This window comes from Sorex araneus, chromosome 3 (genome assembly GCF_027595985.1).
Source record: "Sorex araneus isolate mSorAra2 chromosome 3, mSorAra2.pri, whole genome shotgun sequence".
Classification (NCBI taxonomy): Eukaryota; Metazoa; Chordata; class Mammalia; order Eulipotyphla; family Soricidae; genus Sorex; species Sorex araneus.
Window position 1 is genome coordinate 219,055,374 of NC_073304.1, and position 18,127 is coordinate 219,073,500.

The following is an 18,127-nucleotide window of genomic DNA, read 5'->3' on the forward strand; positions in this document are numbered from 1 at the left end:
CAACTCAGTGGGAACAGGCTGAGAGAAAGGCAGAAAACAGATTTTCCAAGGAGAAACAGAAGGGTGAGGATTTGGAACGAGGATTAGAGGCAGGATTTATGTAAGGAATTTGGGGAGGGGGAAGCAGGGAGCTAATTTAAAATAAATCCGCACTGGCAGAGAGAGAGAGAGAGAGAGAGAGAGAGAGAGAGAGAGAGAGAGAGAGAGGAGAAGTGCTTGCCATTGAGGTGGAGGCAGGGGAGGGGGGGAAACTGGGGATATTGATGGTGGGAAAAGTACACTGGTGAAGGGGCGGGTATTGAAACATTACATGACTGAAACCCAATCATGAATGATTTTGTAACTGTGTATCTCACTGGATTCAATTAAAAAGTGGAGCACTGGGTCCCCTGTTGCAGAAATGTCTGGTGAGTTAGCAGGGTGCTCTTCCCCATGGGCTGGGTGTGTTAGGAAGCTAAGGGCCTTTACTTTAAGTGACTGATGGATGAATGTCCGCTGGTGGTGCCCCGTGCTCGAGTCCTACAGATACTCCTTCACCAATCCTTTAAGTAGTGACATCAGCAGTTTAGATGAGGCATTGGGTTCAACCTCAAAACACGGAACAACAAAATGACCCCCACCTTCAAAGGGATCACAGAGAGGGAGAGGCCAACAGGTCACCAGACCCATTCTATGGGGAGAGGGGAGAGTTGGGGAGCAGTTGTTTTGAAAAGGTCCGCCTTTCAAAAAACCCTCATAGCCTCAAACTAGCACATGGAATGAACTGGGTGGAGGTTCCCCAGCAGCTCTCTTGACCACTTTCCCCAGCAGAGACAGGAGAGCTTGCCAAAGACTGCCACTTCGGGGCCAGAGAGATAGGACTACAGGTGAGATTTGATACCCAGTATCTCATACGGTCCCCTGAGCAACTCCAAGAGTCATCCCTGAATGCAAAGCCAGGAGTACCGCTGGGTGTAGACTCCCACTCCCCCCTCCCAAAAATAATAAAGGTCCCATTTCTGAAACAGGTGATACTCAAGAAGTCTCCCTGGTGGGAGGTGGGGTCCCTCAATCTCCCTTAGCAGTTACCAACCCATCCACCTGGGTCCCTGCCTTTGACCTCCTTTCCTTTCTTCACTCCTACTCTCTTTATTTTTATTTTGTTGGGGTTTTATTTTGATGGGTTTTATTGGGGCGTCACACCGGTAATGCGGCAATGCAGGGGTTACTCCTGGCTTATGCACTCAGGAATTACTCCTGGCAGTGCTAAGGGATGCTGGGAATCGAACCCGGTTTGGCTGTGTACAAGGCAAATGCCTTACCCACTGTGCTATCGCTCCAGCCTCTGTTTGTTTGTTTGTTTGGGGCCATACCCGATGGTGCTCAGAGCTTACTCCTGGCCCTGTGCTCAGGTATCACTCCTGGTGGGGCTCGGGGGACCATATGGAATGTCCAGGACTGAACCCAGGTCAGCGGCATGCAAGGCAAGTTCCCTACCTGCTGTACTAGCACCCCGGCTCTGCTCCTGCTCCCTTTCAAACCTTTTCATACCTGAGACCTGCCCATCACCTCACCCCCGTGCCGCCTCCCCTCACCCCCTCACTCATACACTCATACTCCCTGCCTGGCTTGACTCTTTCCAAGAGGCCACGTAGGGCGGGATGTCAGCAGAGGGTGGAGGGACAAAAACCAGGCTCCAGAAAGAAACGTGTGTGTGTCTGTGTGTGTGTCTCTGAGAACACTCCCCAAGTGTCTCAACCTGAGCAGGCTGCAACATGCCAGCCCGAAAACTTGGGCTGGCACTGGGTGGAGGCCGTGCCACAGCACAGAACTGAGAACCGAGCCTTCTCCCAGAGCCAGCGATTTTCCTGAACATTTATTAAGCTCCTATTGTGTGTCTGGCAGGCACAGAAGAACTCTCTAGAAGATTCAGCAAAGAATCATCTCTCTGGAGGGGGATGTGCCTGCAGAGAGGGGAGAGTGGTTCTATAGGTGAGCCTGGAGGAAAGGCCATGAGACCTTTCAGTCCCCTGCCTCCAGGGCTGGGAAGACAGAAGTTTCTGTAAAAGACAGATCTCCCAGAAAGGTAACGCTCCAGGACGGAGGAGAAAGTACAGTGGGTAGAGACCTTGCCTTGCACACAGCTGATCTGGGTTCGATCCCCGGCATCCTATATGGTCTCCCAAGCACCACCAGGAATAATTCCTGAGAGCAGAGTCAGAGTAAGCCCTGAGTACAGGCTGGCTTGGCCCAGTCTCCCCACCCACCCTAAAAAAAAAAAAAAGGTGATGCTCCAACTCGCCTTGTGAATACTGATTTCCTTATCCTAAGCTGATAAGTACCTTCTGGGGTCTGGCCTCCATCCGTAGTCCTGCCTTGAACTTCATTTTCTTTCCCAAAACTCAGTGGAGGTGTGAAATGGTCCTTACCCGAAGGTACACAATATAAGTACACAAACAGTTAATGCAGGCTGGCAGCCCGGCTGCCTGCTGAGCCTGGAGGAAGGAAGGAAAGGGCAGCAGGAGACCCATCCCAGCTGCCCACTGAAGTAACTGGCACAGGACGCCAGGGAGGGGCCGACTGGGCTGCAGAAGCGCATCCTCGGAGAAGGTGGACCACAGCCAGGCGCCCTCCTTGCTCATCGGCTTCCTGTCATCCCCCATGAGGCCGCTGGGCCATATAAGGCGTGGGAGAGTTCATTCTCTCTCCAGACTCTGCTGTCTCTCTGTGACGGCCCTTCCACAGAATTTACACACAGATACACAGAACTTTCCTGCCCACACCTCAGAGCCGGCCCCATATGGTAACACAGACAGCAGACATGTCTGCACTCTGATCCCAGCATACATACACACCATACAACCACACATTCTATGCATACACTCTACTCAGCACATACATACAACAGACTTTACCACAACACATTACCGCTACACTCTACACATATGACATAGTCCACAACTCCACATACCCCACACCAAACACACACCAAATACCCATCACACAAACACCACACATCACAGCAACACTATACACACTAAATACAACACATACTACACACATCATACATTACACACACTTAAATAAGCATGTGTGCACCTCTGCATCACACCATACATATCCCACATATTCTGCCACATCAAACATACACTATTTATACTACACACTTATCACATACAATACATATACATGTCACCACACCACACATACATCCAAATACCACACACACCATGTACCCTCACAACACACATTATACACACCACATACTGCACAAACAACACATACACACCAAAAACCATGCATACCACACACTACACACCACACAGACTACCACACCACACACTTCTCACCTAAATCACACACGCCATCCCACACAACTAAACATACCATACAGTATACACACACACCAGTATGTATATCACCACACACACTGCACAAACCACACACACCACATGTTGTGTATGCCACACCATACCACACACACACACACACACACACACACACACACACACACTCTTCTCTCTGGATCCTTGGAACAGCAGCTCTGTGAGGCAGCTGAGTGAAAGACAGGCTGCTCATGTGTGGGCTGGTGATGTTCCTTGCCTTCATCCCAAAGCTCTGCCTGGCCAGGGCCTGGAAAGCCACCGGAAGTCCTGGGGATGGCAGGCAGGATCAAAGACAATGGAAACCGGCCTGCGGAAAGAAGCTCCCCCTGGGCCCTCGCAGGCAAGGCTGCTGACCTCTGGATGTCCCCTCCCCAGCTCTGTCCCATCAGGGACCTCTTCCACAAAACGCAAATCAAGCAGCCTCTTTCCTTCTGGTCCAGAAGCAAGTCTAAGGTTCTGGACTTCGAGAGGCTGCGGTTGTACCTTTTGCCCAAACAGCTGCATCAGCACTCTGGGGTAAGTACCTACCCGAGACCAACAGGCCAGTTACAGGGCAAACGGGCAGAGCACTGACCTGCGAGCTAGTGCCTTCCCACGTTTTATACACATGTGCCTTCACTGGAGGGATCCAGGAATGGGACAGGAAGGGAAGAGGCCCAGGAGCCAGGGGCCAGATTGCTGCCATGTTCAGAAAAGGGTCTGAGAATTCTGTTTCATTCTGCTCTCTTTTTCTTTCTTTGGGTTTGGGGCCACACTCAGCTATGCTCTCAACTTCCTCCTGGCTCTGTGTTCAGGGATTACTCCTGGGGGGAGCTCAGGGAACCATATCGGGTGCCAGGAATCAAACCTGGGTAGGCTGCATGCGAGGTCTGGGCCCTATCCACTGAACTATAACTCCAGTCCCTCCGGGCCGTTCTTGAGGCTGCAGGGAAGTAATCGGGCAGCGTGCATGGCAGCTGTATGAGCTCGGTTGGTGACGTAGCTCCAAGGCGAGTGGAGGGCCCCCCTCATGCATGCCTGTCCCCTGCCTGCTGGGGGGATGGGGACTTACCATGGGGACCCCTTCAGAACTAAGGAGAGGGCATTGGCTGCAGAAGAGCCCTGGGGTTCCCTAAGTTTTCTGGTGGGAGTCAGGCTGGCAAGGCTGGCACAGGCCTGGGCCCTCCTGCCTTGTGTTGCCCTTTGTCCGCAAGGAGCCCGGGCCAGAGGCTACCCATGAGCCTGGTGCTGTGGGTGTGTGCCCAGCTGGCAGGGAGGGCCCTGAACAGACAGGGAGCTCCAGGGACACTGCCCTGCAAGCATGTGGGCGGGATGGAATGTGGAAGGGAGAAAACAGAGATAGGGAGCACCAGGAATAGCACTGCCAGGGAGTTACCAGGGGCCAGTGCGGACCAGGGGAGGCTGAAGGAGGGTGGCCCGGGAGCCCCCTCCCCCTCCACTGGCAATTTCAGGAAATCAGGAGCCAATGGGTAGGCTGCAAGCACCTGGGTGAGGTTCCCCTCCTCTTCCTGAGTGGCTGGTCGAGTGGGAAAGGGAGGGGGTTCAGCATCTTCACCTGAGTCACCCCCCCTTCTTGCTCACAGGCTGACACAGCCGGAGCCCCACCTTCCCTGCCAGCTGGCCTGCCCCAACCAGCCAGGAGAGATGCTTGTTGCTTGCCCAGACAGGTGCTCTGGCCAATGAGGCCATAGACACACACACACAGACACACACACACACACCCAGGAATTTCTCCCATGTCTGTCCAGAGTCTTTGGAAAGAGTAACCTAATCAGAGGCTTCTTCCCCATGTGGGAGATTCCTCGTATGGGGAAACTGAGGCAGCAGCCAGTTGAGGAACCGCCTCTAAGTTCCCACAAGCAAATCCCCGGCACGGCTGAGGATTTGAGCATCCACCAGTCCACTTCTCCCCACAATTTCTTTTCTTTTTTTAAATCTACACCATTTATTTATTTATTTTATTTATTTTCTTTTTAATTTATTTTATGACTTTTTGGGTCACACCCAGCGATGCACAGGGGTTACTCTTGGCTCATGCACTCAGGAATCACTCCTGGCGGTGCTCGGGGGACCATATGGGATGCTGGGAACCGAACTTGGGTTGGCCGCATGCAAGGCAAACGCCCTACTTGCTGTGCTATCGCTCCAGCCCTTCTCCCCACAATTTCTGCCTCTTCCTAGCCCAGGGAAACATGAATGCAAGAAAGGAGAAGAAGTGAATTAGAAAAACTTTTTTTTTTCGGGGCTGGAGTGATAGCACAGTGGGTAGGGCGTTTGCCTTGCACGCAGCCGACCCAGGTTCGAATCCCAGCATCCCATATGGTCTCCTGAGCACCGCCAGGGGTGATTCCTGAGTGCATGAGCCAGGAGTGAGCCCTGTGCATCGCCGGGTGTGACCCAAAAAGCAAAAAAAAAAAAAAAAAAAAAACCCAACATTTTTTTTCTTAAATCTACACCTTTTATTTATTTATTTATTTATTTATTTATTTATTTATTTATTTTTTAATTTATTTTATGGCTTTTTGGGTCACACAGGCAGTGCTCAGGGCTGAGTGGCTGAGTCCTGGCTCAGTGCTCAGGGATCACTCCTGGTGGATTTCGGGGGGCTCTATGCATTGCTGGGGATCGAACCCAGGCCAGCCACACATACACAGCAAGCAAGGCAAGCGCCCTCCCCCGGTCCTATCTCTCAGGTACTGAGAACCAATGTAGCGGCTTGTCAGTGTGCGGGAACAGCGGGGAGAGACAGTGGCGCAGAGCTGGGGCCCGGTCAGGCCTCTGCTCACTTCCTTTAAGGGCCCCGCAGCAGCCCTTACGACTTCACATAAGGGCCTGAACCCCAACTTGAGGGAACAGAGAACGTGGGGCCTAGACTCAGAGGCGCCCAGACCGTGATCACTTATCCCCTCCTCCCCACATCCCCCCCAACCCCCCCACCCGCTTCTGTGGCCACCAGGGAACCCGAGCGCGGCTCTGAGACCCTGAATATTTCATCAGGCTTCTTCCTGATGAAGCCACAGCCAGCTTCCAGCTCCTGGGTAATTTATGGCTGGAGCAGAGAACTGGTGGCAGCGCGGGGGAGGGGAAGCCTGCCTGCCCTGCCCCGCCAGAGAACCCCAGGTCCACCGAAAGGGGCCAGCGGGGCAGGAGTCAGAGAAGGGCAGGAGTTTCCAGGCCTAAAACATTTCTATTTTTGTGAATGCCAGTGCAATAACAAAAAAAGAAAAAGTGGGAGTTATGAAAGTAATTCTGCTAAAGGTTAAAGTCCGAGAGCCAGCAGCGCTTCCCGACTTTTCTCTCTGTGCCTCTCTGTGTGTGAGTGAAGCGGAAGCTGGTGATGGGCAGTCCTTTCTAGCCGGGAGGCCTCCCAAAGGCCTCCTGCTTCCCGTGCCTACCGAGGGAGAGAGACAAGACTCCTCACTCAAATGGCTAGAACCCAGCCCCGTTCGGCCTTCTCCTTCAGGAAGGCCACCAGGGTTTAGCCAAATATGGCCAAGGGGAAAGGCATCTTGCTTGACCACATGGATCTTTGCTCCAGGAACTTAGCAGAGCACTTTGCTTCTAAAAGGCAAGATGGAAAAGGGGACTCCCAAATGGCCAGTGTCAAGTTTTCCTGACTTATGCATACGTGATCTAGCGTAGGGAGTGTGCTTCCTCAGATTCAGGATCAATGTGTGTGTGTGTGAATAAGCAGGCATAGCCTCCCCTTACCTCAGTTTCCCCACCTGAGTCATAGGCCTGAGAGGCGTTCTACCTCAAGGGCTGTTTGGGGGACAGGAGAGATGCTATCCACGCACCCCGGCGCCAGGTGGGTCCAGGCAGGTGGTGATTATGGAGTGATGTGTCCTGGGTCGGGTCTGGGGGTGGGGGTGCTAGCTGTAGCTAACCCTCAGTCACCTTGGTGCTTGCTTGCTGAGACTCAGTCCCAGCTTGGGAGCTTGGGCTCATTTCTCTGCCTGGGTCCCTTGTGGGGGTCACCTGCTGGGCTGTCCTGGGGAGAAGCTGGAGAAAGCAAGAAGGAGGGACCAGAGTGGGTGAGAAGGGCTGGAAGGTTTGGGCCAGGGACTGTCATGATCCCCCATCACAGTTAGGCTGCTGGCACCGGCACCAACTGGACCTGGCCTGACGCTGTGTTTCCAGGGCGGAGGAAGGGTGAGACCTCAAATCTATTCACAATTGGGGAGGGATTCCCAGCGGAACACAAGGGTATTTGCAGGGATTTCAAAGCTTCTGAAACTATCCACTTGTGACCCTTTCCCGCCTAAGAGACAATCCAGGCGAGCACCACCAAACACCCAGACTCACGCTGGGCTGATTTTGCTGCTTGTGTGATGTTTGCTTTCCCACCAGGTAGTGCTCAGGGATCACTGGCAGAGCTCGGAGGACCATACGGGATTCCGGAGACGGAACCTGGGTCGGCCGCATGTAACTAACCCACCTGCTATACTATCTCTCCAGCCCCAGACACCGCTACTGTTGCCAACATGTTCTTGATCTCCCACCCAGAGATCTACAGCCTCTCACACAGTGGAAGAAGCTGTGACCACCGGCAGCCAGGAACGTGACTCAGGGGGAGTGCAGTGACAATACAACCCCAGCAAGACTGTTCTAGATGCGCCCCCCCCCCAAATCTGGTCTGATCCCACACTGCTGACAGTGGGGGCAGGAAGGACTCTAGGATCAGTCTCTGCCCGCTCCCTCCCACCCTCCTATACATACCCTCATCTCCTTTGGGCTGCTCTGATAAAGGGGGAGCTTGTTCCCACATCACCTCCAGCCTCAAGGGACAGAGCCAGCAGCCCCTAGCACACAGGGGGTACCTGGTGCACCCTGGTGTTCTCCTTACTTGGGGAGGGTCTCTGGGGGCGAGTTCAACCCATCAGCAGCCTGTGCTCTCTGGGCTGTCTTTGGGGTACCAGGGGGGAAGGATGGGAAGAAAGGGGCTGTGGAGGGAACCCAAGTGTCTACACTGGGTGGAGCTGGATGTATGGGTTGAAGGGCCCCAGAGGGCCCACGCCAGGACTCGGTCTCACCGGTTTGGGGAGCTGGCAGGGCACCAGGGAGAGACGGGAGGGGTTGGCAGCTGTCCGGGAAGGGGGAGCTGAGTAAGGCACGTGGGCTGGGAGGGCCGGGGAGCACAATGAGACGTGCTGCTCCCAGGGGACTGCCCTGACCCCTCACCCCCCACCCTACCCAGCATCACCCTTTTTGGGCTCCTGGACCCCACCTTTGGCTTCTCAGCCTGGGTGGGCGGCTGCGTGCTCAGTGACTCTCAGAAAGGTGACCCACGCGCAGCTCCTCACGACGCTGCAGCCGCCGGCGACCCTGCGGCTCCGGGGTCTGCCTCCCGCCGCCCCTCCCCCGGCCCCCAGCGCAGGCCTGCACCCGCCCGCCCGGCTCCCAGTCCCCCGAGGGCAGCGCCGCCCAGACCCGGGCGGGGCCTCGGTGCGGGCAGCCGGCAACGCCGCGGCAGCCCAGGAGGGCCAGGGTGCGGCCCGGCCGCCCTGGCACCTGGGCGCTCTCCGGAGCGGTGACGCGGCCCGGTGCACCCGCCCCTGGGAAGGGGGAGAGGGGAGGGGTGAGGTCACTGGCGCCCCCAGCCGCGGCCCCACCCGGCGCTGCAGACGCGCTCAGCAGGACCTACGGGTGGAAGGGCCCAGGCAAAGGCGTGGGTGTGGACGGCCGCGAATCGCGCTGGAATTCCACCCTCCGGTGGGAAGGGAAGGTCACCGACCCCGATAAAAGGGATCCCCCGACCCCAACCGTCACCTGAATAGCCCTAGCCCCGCGTGGCCCCTTTTGCACTGCTAATTGTAGCCGCCTGGCGCGGCCCTCGCCCCCACACCTCGGGGCTCTGCCCCAGGGAGCCCGAGGGACTGGAGGGACTGGCCATCCTGCCGCCGTGAGGTCTCCTGTCATCAAACTACATCTCCAAGGACCCCACGCGTCCATCCGCTGAGCATGGGGGAAAGGGCAGGGTGCAGGGCAGGCACCCTCTGGCTCCAAGGAACCTGGGTCAGCGTTAAGTCTGGGCACTGAGGCTCGGAGGTCGGTGTCGGAGCACATCCCCTATCCCCACCCCCGCCCCAATCGCCCGAACTGGGCAAATCCAGACCTCTCCAGTCTGGAAATGCGAAACCCTCTTCCGGGGTCTGCGGCGGGAGCTGAGGCCTCGCGCCCCCTGGCGGCGGGTGGCAGCCGCACAGGCTCGCTCGGGCAAGAACCCTGCCCCCCTGCCCCTCCCCTGCCCCGTGCAGAGGGAGGGAAAGATCTGCACGCTCCCCACTTTCCCCAGGGGCGACTGGACCCCAGGCACTGAGACCCAGTCAACAAGAAATACTTACTGAGCACCCACTGCCAGCCTGCAAGGCACAGGGGACTCCTGGTGCAGTGCTCCTAACCATGCCACTTCCCGTCTCTGGCCCATTGGGCTGCGATGCCAACAGGGAGCCAGAGTCTGGAGCCTGGGGCGGCGCTGCATCAGGGGCAGCACCTCTCCAACCTGGGGACCCAGAGAGGCAGCAGGACGGTGTGCAGCATGATACCGGGGGGACAGGAGGGGCCTGGCCAGCTCTGTCCATCGCACATTTTTAATAAATAGTTCTTGCTGCTGCCCAGGCAGCTGAGGGGTGCCACTGGCCCCAGGCTTCCCCAGCTTTTGAGGTGTCCATCCAGGGATCTCTCTTCTCAATCTAGTTCAGGTTCCAGCTCTGGAAAGGAAAGGAGAGCACTTTGGGGTTCAGCGCCCCTCCCGATGGGCGCTCTCTGGAAGGGGCCTGAACTAGTCTCAGCTCTGGGAAGAAAGGCCCTCGCCACCCACCAGCAGGACAGGGTTGCTCTTAGGGCGGAGCCCCCCACTGCACCCAGACCCAGGTCACTGACCGGCCTCAGCCTCGTCGCCCTTGGCATCTGGCTCCTGCCACCAGTTGGCATAGATGCCCTCCTCGTAGTCGCCCTCCCCTTCAAACTCAGCATCAGATGGGGGGGTCTCCGGCTCTGCAGGCGCGTCTGTCTCCTCCAGCTCCATCTAGAGCAGGCCAGAGCAGGGAGAAGCTGGTTATAGCGGCCCAGGTTCGTGCCCAGGCCCTTGCCCTCCGGAAGTCCCTCCTCCCCCAGCCTCATGCAGGAACAGTGTGGAGCTCAGGAGCACAAGGTGAGTGCCACCGTCTCCAAAGCCCACCTTTTGTTTGGTTGCTTTTCTTTTCTTGCCACACCCAGCGGCGCTTAGGGGTTACTCCTGGCTCTGCACTCAGGAATCACTCCTGGCAAGCTTGGAGGCCCGTATGGGATGCTGGGGTTGAACCCTGGTTGGCCATTATGTGCAAGGCAAATAATCTACCTGACGTACTATCTCTTTGGCCCCCAGTTTGGTTTGATTTTGTAAACCTGATGGCGCTCGGGGCTTAGTCCTGGCTCTGTGCTCAGGGATCACTCCTGGAAGTGCTTGGGACACCTGGGTTGGTGGCATGCAAGGCAAGCACCTTGCCCACAGGACTATCTCTCTGGCCCTGGGATTTCGTTTGGGGGCCACACCTGGCAGTGCTCTGGGGTGCCCAGGGGTCATTTCCAGTGGTGCTCAGGCGACCATACGGTGCCAGGGATAAATTCCAGACCTCCTGCATACAAACCCTGAACTGCAGTCCTTTGGGCCATCTCCTCAGTGCCTCCAGAGCGCCCTCTTCAGCAATAACCCCAGGCAGGCAAGAGCACTGCAGGGCTGCATGTGGGCTCTGGGTGCCTTGTGTGTGTGTGGGGGGGTGCCTATAGGCTGCAGGCTGACTGATGTGGAGCCCTGCCCACCTGCAGTGCCCGTGCTGCCCACCACCTCCGCACTGGACCACAAGCTGCCCAAGAAGGGGACGGTATGTGCGTCCCCCAGTGTGCAGCATCGGGCCCACAGCGGGCAGCAAACACGGGGAATCACACCGGCTCCCGTCTGCAGAGCACCTGCTATGTCTCATTCACTTTCTTCTCTTTTCTTGCTTTTGTTTTTGGGCCACACCGAGTGGTGCTCAATGATCACTCCTGGTGATGCTCGGGGGGCCGTATGGGGTACCAGGGACCAAACCTGGATTAGCCACATGCAAGGCAAATGCCCGATCCATTGAACTGTAACTCTGGCGCATTCTCATTCTCTTTTGACTGCCATGGGTGGGGTGGGGGATATTAGTTTCCCCACTTGATGGCTGAGGAACAGAAGCTTAAGGGTGCTCCCAGACTTGGCTGAAGGCCAGCCAGCTGCACCAAGTCTAGCTGGCACCCAAGAAGGGGCACTGCCCCTGTGGTGATATGTAGGTGCCTGAACAAATGGCTGATGAAGCCCTCAGCAGCACACCTCAGAGAAATTCAAGCTTTCCAACCCTCCCGAGAATCTACGCAATCCCGGGATCCCGCCATCTTGGCCCCCTGGATTATTCATTGGTTCATTCAAACTCAGTTTCTTTAATTTGGGGTGAGGAGGTGAGTCACACCTGGCTCTACACTCAGGGATCACTTTGGGGACCCTGGAGGTGTTTTTTGTTTGGTTGGTTTTTGGGTCACACCCAGTGATGGTCAGGAGTTACTCCTGGCTCTGCACTCGGGAATTACTCCTGGCGGTGCTTGGGGGCCCATATGGGATGCCGGGGGTTGAACCCGGGTCAGCCACATGCAAGGCAAATGCCCTACCCGCTGTACTATCACTCCAGCCCCGACTCTGGAGGTGTTCTGGGGACCACATGTGGTGTCAGGAATTGAACTGGGGTCAGCCGCACGCAAGGTGAGAGCCTTAATTCCTATACTATCTCTCCGGCCCTCATACTCCTTATTTCTTTCTCTTTTTTTTCTTTTTGTTTCTGGGTCACACCTGGTAATGCTCAGGAATTACTCCTGGCTCTGCACTCAGAAATCATTCCTGGCAGTGCTCAGGAGACCATATGGGATGCCGGGAATTGAACCTGGGATCAGCCAAATGTAAGGCAGGTGCCTTCCCCGCTGGACTATGGCTCCAGCCCCTCAAGGTCCATTTCTAAGCAGCAAGTTGGGAAAGACACTTGGGAAAGACAGGACGTCACTGGGTCTCCTGTCTGGACCATCCTGGAGACTGAATGGGCCGAAAGGAACTCTAGGTCCAGTCTACAGGTTGCCAAGGAAGTGACAAAGATCAAAGTGGTACTGCAAACCCGGAGGAGAACAAGTGCATACAGACAGGGCTTCCCGGAGAAGGCACTCGGGAGCTGGGCCCAAGAGAACAGCCAGGTGGACATGGGAATCCACAAAAGGGGCTAAGGGAAAGGGACTCCCTGGCCTCTCCACAACGGGCTGGGAGCTGGGGCCAGAGCACAGCCCAGGAAGAGGCCCAAGGGCTCTCCGTCCCCGCCAAATCCCAGTGAGCCGGGGGCCCCTACCTCGTCGTCAGGCTTCAGGTACAGCTCTGCGAACTCCAGCAGCTCCCGCAGCTCCGTGGTCTGGTTGTGGTACAGCACGGCCTCCTGGAAGGAAGAGGAAGCAGGTGAGGAAGCCGGGTCCCGGCTCTTCCCAGCTCTGGGAAACGGAGCTGCTTGGAGAGAGCCCCGCTAAGATTCTGAGGCCAGGGTGGCAGCACAGTGGGAGGGCTGTGACTTGCCTCTGGCTGACCCAAGCTCGATCCCCAGCATCCCATATGGTCCCTTGAGCACTGTCAGGAGTAATTACTCAATGCAGTGTCAGGAGTAACCACTGAGCCAGGTTTGGCCCCAAACCCTAATTATACACACACACACACATGCACGCGCACACACACACACACACACACACACACACACACACGTAAGATTCTCAGGGCACAGGTGACAGAGAGAGTACAGTGGGTGGGGCACTTGCCTGGCACACAGTCAACCTTGATATTTCATCCCTAATACCACAGACAGCCCCCAGAGTGGTCCCTGAGCACAGACCAAGGAGTAAGTCCTAAGCACTGCGGCTGTGGCCCCCAAAATCCAAAAGAAACAAAAGATTCTGAGGGCTATGTGAGAGGGCATGCTGCACTCGATTAGCAATGTCTGCCAAGGGCAAAGAAGTCGGGAGGGGTCCTGTGTGCCCTCTATATACCAGACTAGCCCTAGACTCCAACGAGTCTTTCAGTTGGTCCAACAAGGTGGCAGCAGGGGCGGGGTGGGGGGAGGAAGGGAGGGAGAGAGGAAGGGCTGGGAAAGGAGAAGAGATGAGGCTGGAGAGGGGCAGGCAAGAACAGACAAGTTACTTTGGTTTGTTTGTTTGTTTGTTTTGGGGGGGGCATTGTCCATGATGCTCAGGGGCTACACCTGACTCTAGACTCTGGGTTGTTTTCTCAGCGCCTGAGGTACCACATGATGCTAGAGATGGGACCTGGAGCTCCCACAGGCTCAGCCAGCTGGACTCTCTCTCCAGCCCCTGGACAGGTTACTTTACCTCCCACAGCCTGTGCTGTGCCAACCTGCTTACCAAGGTGCCACCACCCCGTCTGCAGGTGAGGCACGAGATTCCCCAAAGGTCAGCAATTTTCTTGGCCTCCACAGCTGCGCAGCTGGGTTTGGATCTACGACTCCCCAGTCATCACCTACAAGTTTTCTGTTCACTTGGCAAAAATCAAGAGTTTTGGGGGCTGGAGTGATAGTATAGCGGGTAAGGCATTTGCCTTGCATGCGACCGACCCGGGTTTGATTCCCAGCATCCCATATGGTCCCCCGAACCAGGAGTAATTCCTGAATGCATGAGCCAGGAGTAACCCCTTGCATCGCCGGGTGTGATTTCAAAAAAAAAAAAAATTAAGATTTTTGGAGGTGGTGGTGGGGTTAGGGCCACACTTGGCAGTGCTTGGGGTTACTCCTGCCTCTGTGCTGATGGATCACTCCTGGCGGAGCCCAGGGGACCATATAGGGGGCCAGGATGGAACCCGGATGGGCCACGTACAAAGGCAAGCGCCCTCCCCGCTGTACTCTGGCCTGTCCTGTGGCAGTGCCCACCTCTCGGGGCTGGAAGTCCTCCTCCTCCAGGCCCCAGCGGGCTCGGTGGAAGTGGTAATACACCAGGTTCTGCTGCATGACGCTGTCGTGGGGGTCGAAGAGCATGAAGCTGGCTGCGCTGCGGGCCGCCTGGCGTACGTCGTTCACTGTGGGAAGGACGGAAGTGAGGCGCCACCCACCCACCCACACTCCCCAGCTCAGGGACAGCACCTCCCCACCACCCCCATCTCCCAACTCATCCCTCTCCCCGACCCTCCCCGACTCTCCGAACACGACTTCCTCCACCCAATAGTGCACCCTAGAATGCACAGGGTGCTTACTGCCTGCCTAATGTCCTTGTTTAAGTCCTACCATTCTGGTCAGCCTCCTTGTCTAGGTAAGAAATATGAGGACCGGGGGCTGGAGCGATAGAACAGAGGGTAGGGCGTTTGCCTTGCTTGCGGCCGACCCGGGTTCGATTCCCAGCATCCCATATGGTCCCCTGAGCACCGCCAGGAATAATTCCTGAGTGCAGAGCCAGGAGTAACCCCTGTGCATCGCCAGGTGTGACCCAAAAAGCAAAAAAAAAAAAAAAAAAAAAAGCGAAAGAAAGAAAGAAAGAAAGATAGATGAGGACCGGGAAGGTTAGGCAAAGTGCCCAAGGACACAAAGCAGAGTCAGCTGGCACAGGGGAAGTAGAGGAGGAAGCCTGGCCCCTAGACCTCTACCGCCTGGACCAGAGAGGCCTCCAGGGACCTCCACGGCCCCCTCCACCCCAACTCCATCCAGCGTCTGAACCGATCTAGGTGTCTCTGCATAGCAGGAGTCCTGGGGATGGGCATGCCAGTGCCAGCTGAAACCAGGACTGCCCTCAAGCCAGGAAAGGCCTGAGTGGGTGGGGGTGCTTCTTATTATCCATCATGTACCCTCCAGCCACTCCTTGCCCTCCCTGAACCTCAGCTTTTCCATCTGAAAAATGGGTGCAGTAACGTCAGCTGCAGGGCTTGGTGGAAAATCACATAAGCAGAAGGGCAGAAGGCTGTTGTAAGCTGTCAGGTGCCGGCAGCTGGCCCAGGCTGTTCCCCATTCCCTCCGCTGAGCCCTCACTAGCTCCAGGCTTCCTGCCCCCTTTCCCCAGCACTCCAGCCTTCTCCCCATCACCCCAGGACCCTCGATTCTGATTCTGAAGGACAGCTGCCCTGGGATGCTCCCCCTCTCCTCCCCCTACCCCCTCTGCGAACTCCCAGGCTCACACTTGTAGTAGGCGAACTGCAGGTAGTGGTACATGGTGGCCACAAACTTCTCCACGAAGTAGCCGCCCACGTTGGGGGTCAGGTCGGTCTCGCAGTCCACCTTGCACCGCAGGGATTCTGCAAAGAGGTCTGGGGCGGGGGTAGCAGGTGTTGTGTGAACCCCTCTACCCCAAGGATGGGGAGATGAGGGTGGACCCTAACCTGGCCTGCCTGCCTGTGGAGGTTGCCTGTCCAGCGCCCAGCACAGGACAGGTGACTCCGAGGAAGACTGTGGGCTGACTGAGACCCCCCCGACCCCCGACTGTGAGTTCAGCCCCGACCCCAAAGGCAGAGAGCCCCAGGCTGCAGAAGCGGGCTGGGAAGGCGGGCCCGGGGGCTGCCCAGAAGCTCTGCGTGCAGATGTTTCCATCCCTGACATAACATGGCCCCTGAGCACTGTCACGAGCAGCCCTTTCCCCCCCAAACACCAGGAGAATGACAGGTGGGTTTGCCCTGTGCACAGCGGAGGCACCTTGAGACTCGAGAACCATCCCGGAGCCCCAGACTAGGGGGTCACTTCTGCAAACTCCTGTCTGGCTCTGTCCCACCTCGGCGCCTGGCTTGCCTGGTGCCTGCAGACCGTGGAGCCAAACTCTGGGGACCATCTGGGAATGTCCCTAGCTGGCTGCACACAGGCCCAGCATCCTGACCACTGGTGACTGCAGCCTGCTGCACCCAGTGGAGGGGCTCTGCGCTGTCCGTCTGTCCTTGCCTCCCAGCCAGGGGTGGAGCTATGGCTTGCAGCTTCCTGAGCCCAAAGCAGGGGTGGAATGAACACATGTAAGGGCCCCCAGAGAGTGACGGGAGACTCTGGGAGGCTACCTGCTATGGCCGGGTAGAAGTCTTTGAAGTCCACCTGCTCGTGGGCCCCCTCACAGCCGGCCAGACAGCGGGCAAAGACGGCCAGGTACTCGGCCAGAGCCCGCTCCATGTCCTCGGTGCTGCTGCGGAAATCGCCACTGTTGTAGAGCTTCACAGCCCGCAGGAACACGGCCTGGAGGGCAATGCGGCAAGTGGGGGGTCAGGGGAACCCCCCCGGACACCTTCCCCAGCCAGGGCCAGTGCGGGAGGTCAGGGAGGCGCCCCGGTAGCACCGTTCCCCGCTCCAGCCCACCTCGTAGGGCTGCGCTTCCAAGTCGGTGAGGGGCTCCTCGGAGTCCAGCATCCCCCGGTAGTAGCTGAGATACTTGGCAGTGAGCTCATGCTTCGGGTTCCTCTGCAGGAAGGTGTAGGCCGCGGCCACCGCCTTCTCCAGCCGGTTAGCCTGCGGGGCGGGGGCAGGGCGGCTCAGGCGGGCGGGTGTCGGGGAGCCTTGGGGGACGTCCCGCGTTCACGCCGCCCCGTCCCACCTTGAAGTGCGCGTAGTGCAGGTACTGGTAGGGCAGGCGGCTCTGAAAGTCGCGCAGCAGCTGCCGCGGCGGGTAGGGCACCTGGAAGGCGGGCAGCGAGCGCTGGCAGCGGCGCAGGCAGGCGGCGCGCTCCAGCACGCGGCCGAAGAGATGCAGCTCGCGGGCCCAGGCGTCGGCGCGGGCGGGCTCAGGCCCCGGGGCCCCGGCTCCGGGGCCGGCGGGGCCGCTGCAGTTGGCGTGGCAGAAGGCCTCGCTGTCCCGCAGCAGCCGGTGCAGCCGCAGCGCCGCCTCCAGGTAGCGCGCGCTCTCGCGCCAGCTCTCGCCCTCGTACTGCTCCAGCGCGTGGCTGTAGGCGGTGGCCAGGGGCATCAGGTCCTCGGGCGGGAAGCCGCGGAAGCTGTACTTCTCGTACTGCGCCCCGGCGCGGCCCAGCAGCAGCCACAGCAGCGCCCACGCCGCCCGCCCCATGCCCCCGCCGTGCCCGCGCGCTCTCCCGAGCCGGGCGCTGGCTGCCCCGCTGGCCGGAGGGCGGACGCTCTGGGGGGGCCCCGCGCCCGCTGGGTCTTAGCGCCGGGCACCGGTTTCCGTGTGTTAGGGAGAGGAACGGGGTGCGGGGGGAGGAGGCAGGGAGTGGCCTGAAAGAGGTCCTCGCAGGGGCACAGGGCCGAGTGCCCCGTCTTTTCGGGAACCCCCGAGGCTGTCTTGAGGACTCTGGGGGTCTTCACCTTGATGGAAGGCGTGCTTCAGGCAGGAACAAGGAGTCCCCGAAAGCTTCCCCCACCCCGTCCCGTTCCCCCTCCCGCCGCCCAGTCCACGCCCCTGACACTCGGACACCTCGGCATCCCTTTACACACACGGCCCACTCCCTGTCCAGGAGCGGTCACCCCAAGTGCCCCCAGCCCGTGCAGTCCTGGCTGCTCCCCTCTCCAGCTGTCAATGTCACCCCACCCACTTCATCTCCATCCCCACGGCCCCGAGGCCAGTGTCCAGTTTTGGCAAAACAAGCAGCACGGTCTCCTCGCCGGGCCAAGCCAGGGAGGACGAGGAGGGGCGCGGGAGCCTCGCCGGGCACCTGGGGGAAGCCTAGGTTTGAGGGTGCAAGCAAGAACAGCGAGGGACGCTTCGGCCCGGCTTTAGGACCCGGGGGGCTCCGGAAAGACGCCGAACTTTTCTTTTGGTTC

The 18,127-nt window shown here is 58.0% G+C and overlaps 1 protein-coding gene across 1 annotated transcript; it reads right to left on the minus strand.

The window, feature by feature from the left end:
• Positions 1 to 9,903: 9,903 nt before the first annotated feature.
• Positions 9,904 to 17,456, minus strand: P3H4 (prolyl 3-hydroxylase family member 4 (inactive)). The gene is made up of 8 exons (XM_055132435.1): positions 16,947 to 17,456; positions 16,712 to 16,861; positions 16,420 to 16,591; positions 15,559 to 15,687; positions 14,327 to 14,472; positions 12,752 to 12,835; positions 10,248 to 10,392; positions 9,904 to 10,075 (listed from the first exon to the last, which is right to left on the minus strand). The coding sequence occupies exons 1-8, from the start codon at positions 17,412 to 17,414 to the stop codon at positions 10,053 to 10,055; spliced, it is 1,317 nt and encodes a 438-aa protein (XP_054988410.1). The 5' UTR covers positions 17,415 to 17,456; the 3' UTR covers positions 9,904 to 10,052.
• Positions 17,457 to 18,127: the final 671 nt, after the last annotated feature.

Coding starts and splice junctions, on each gene's coding strand:
- P3H4 (XM_055132435.1), bottom strand. CDS start 17,414: ATGGGGCGGGCGGCGTGGGCGCTGCTGTGGCTGCTGCTGGGCCGCGCC. Junction 15,688..16,419: donor CTTCTACCCGGCCATAGCAG/GTAGCCTCCCAG, acceptor CCCCCGCCCCAG/ACCTCTTTGCAGAATCCCTG. Junction 14,473..15,558: donor GCAGTTCGCCTACTACAAGT/GTGAGCCTGGGA, acceptor TCCTTCCCACAG/TGAACGACGTACGCCAGGCG.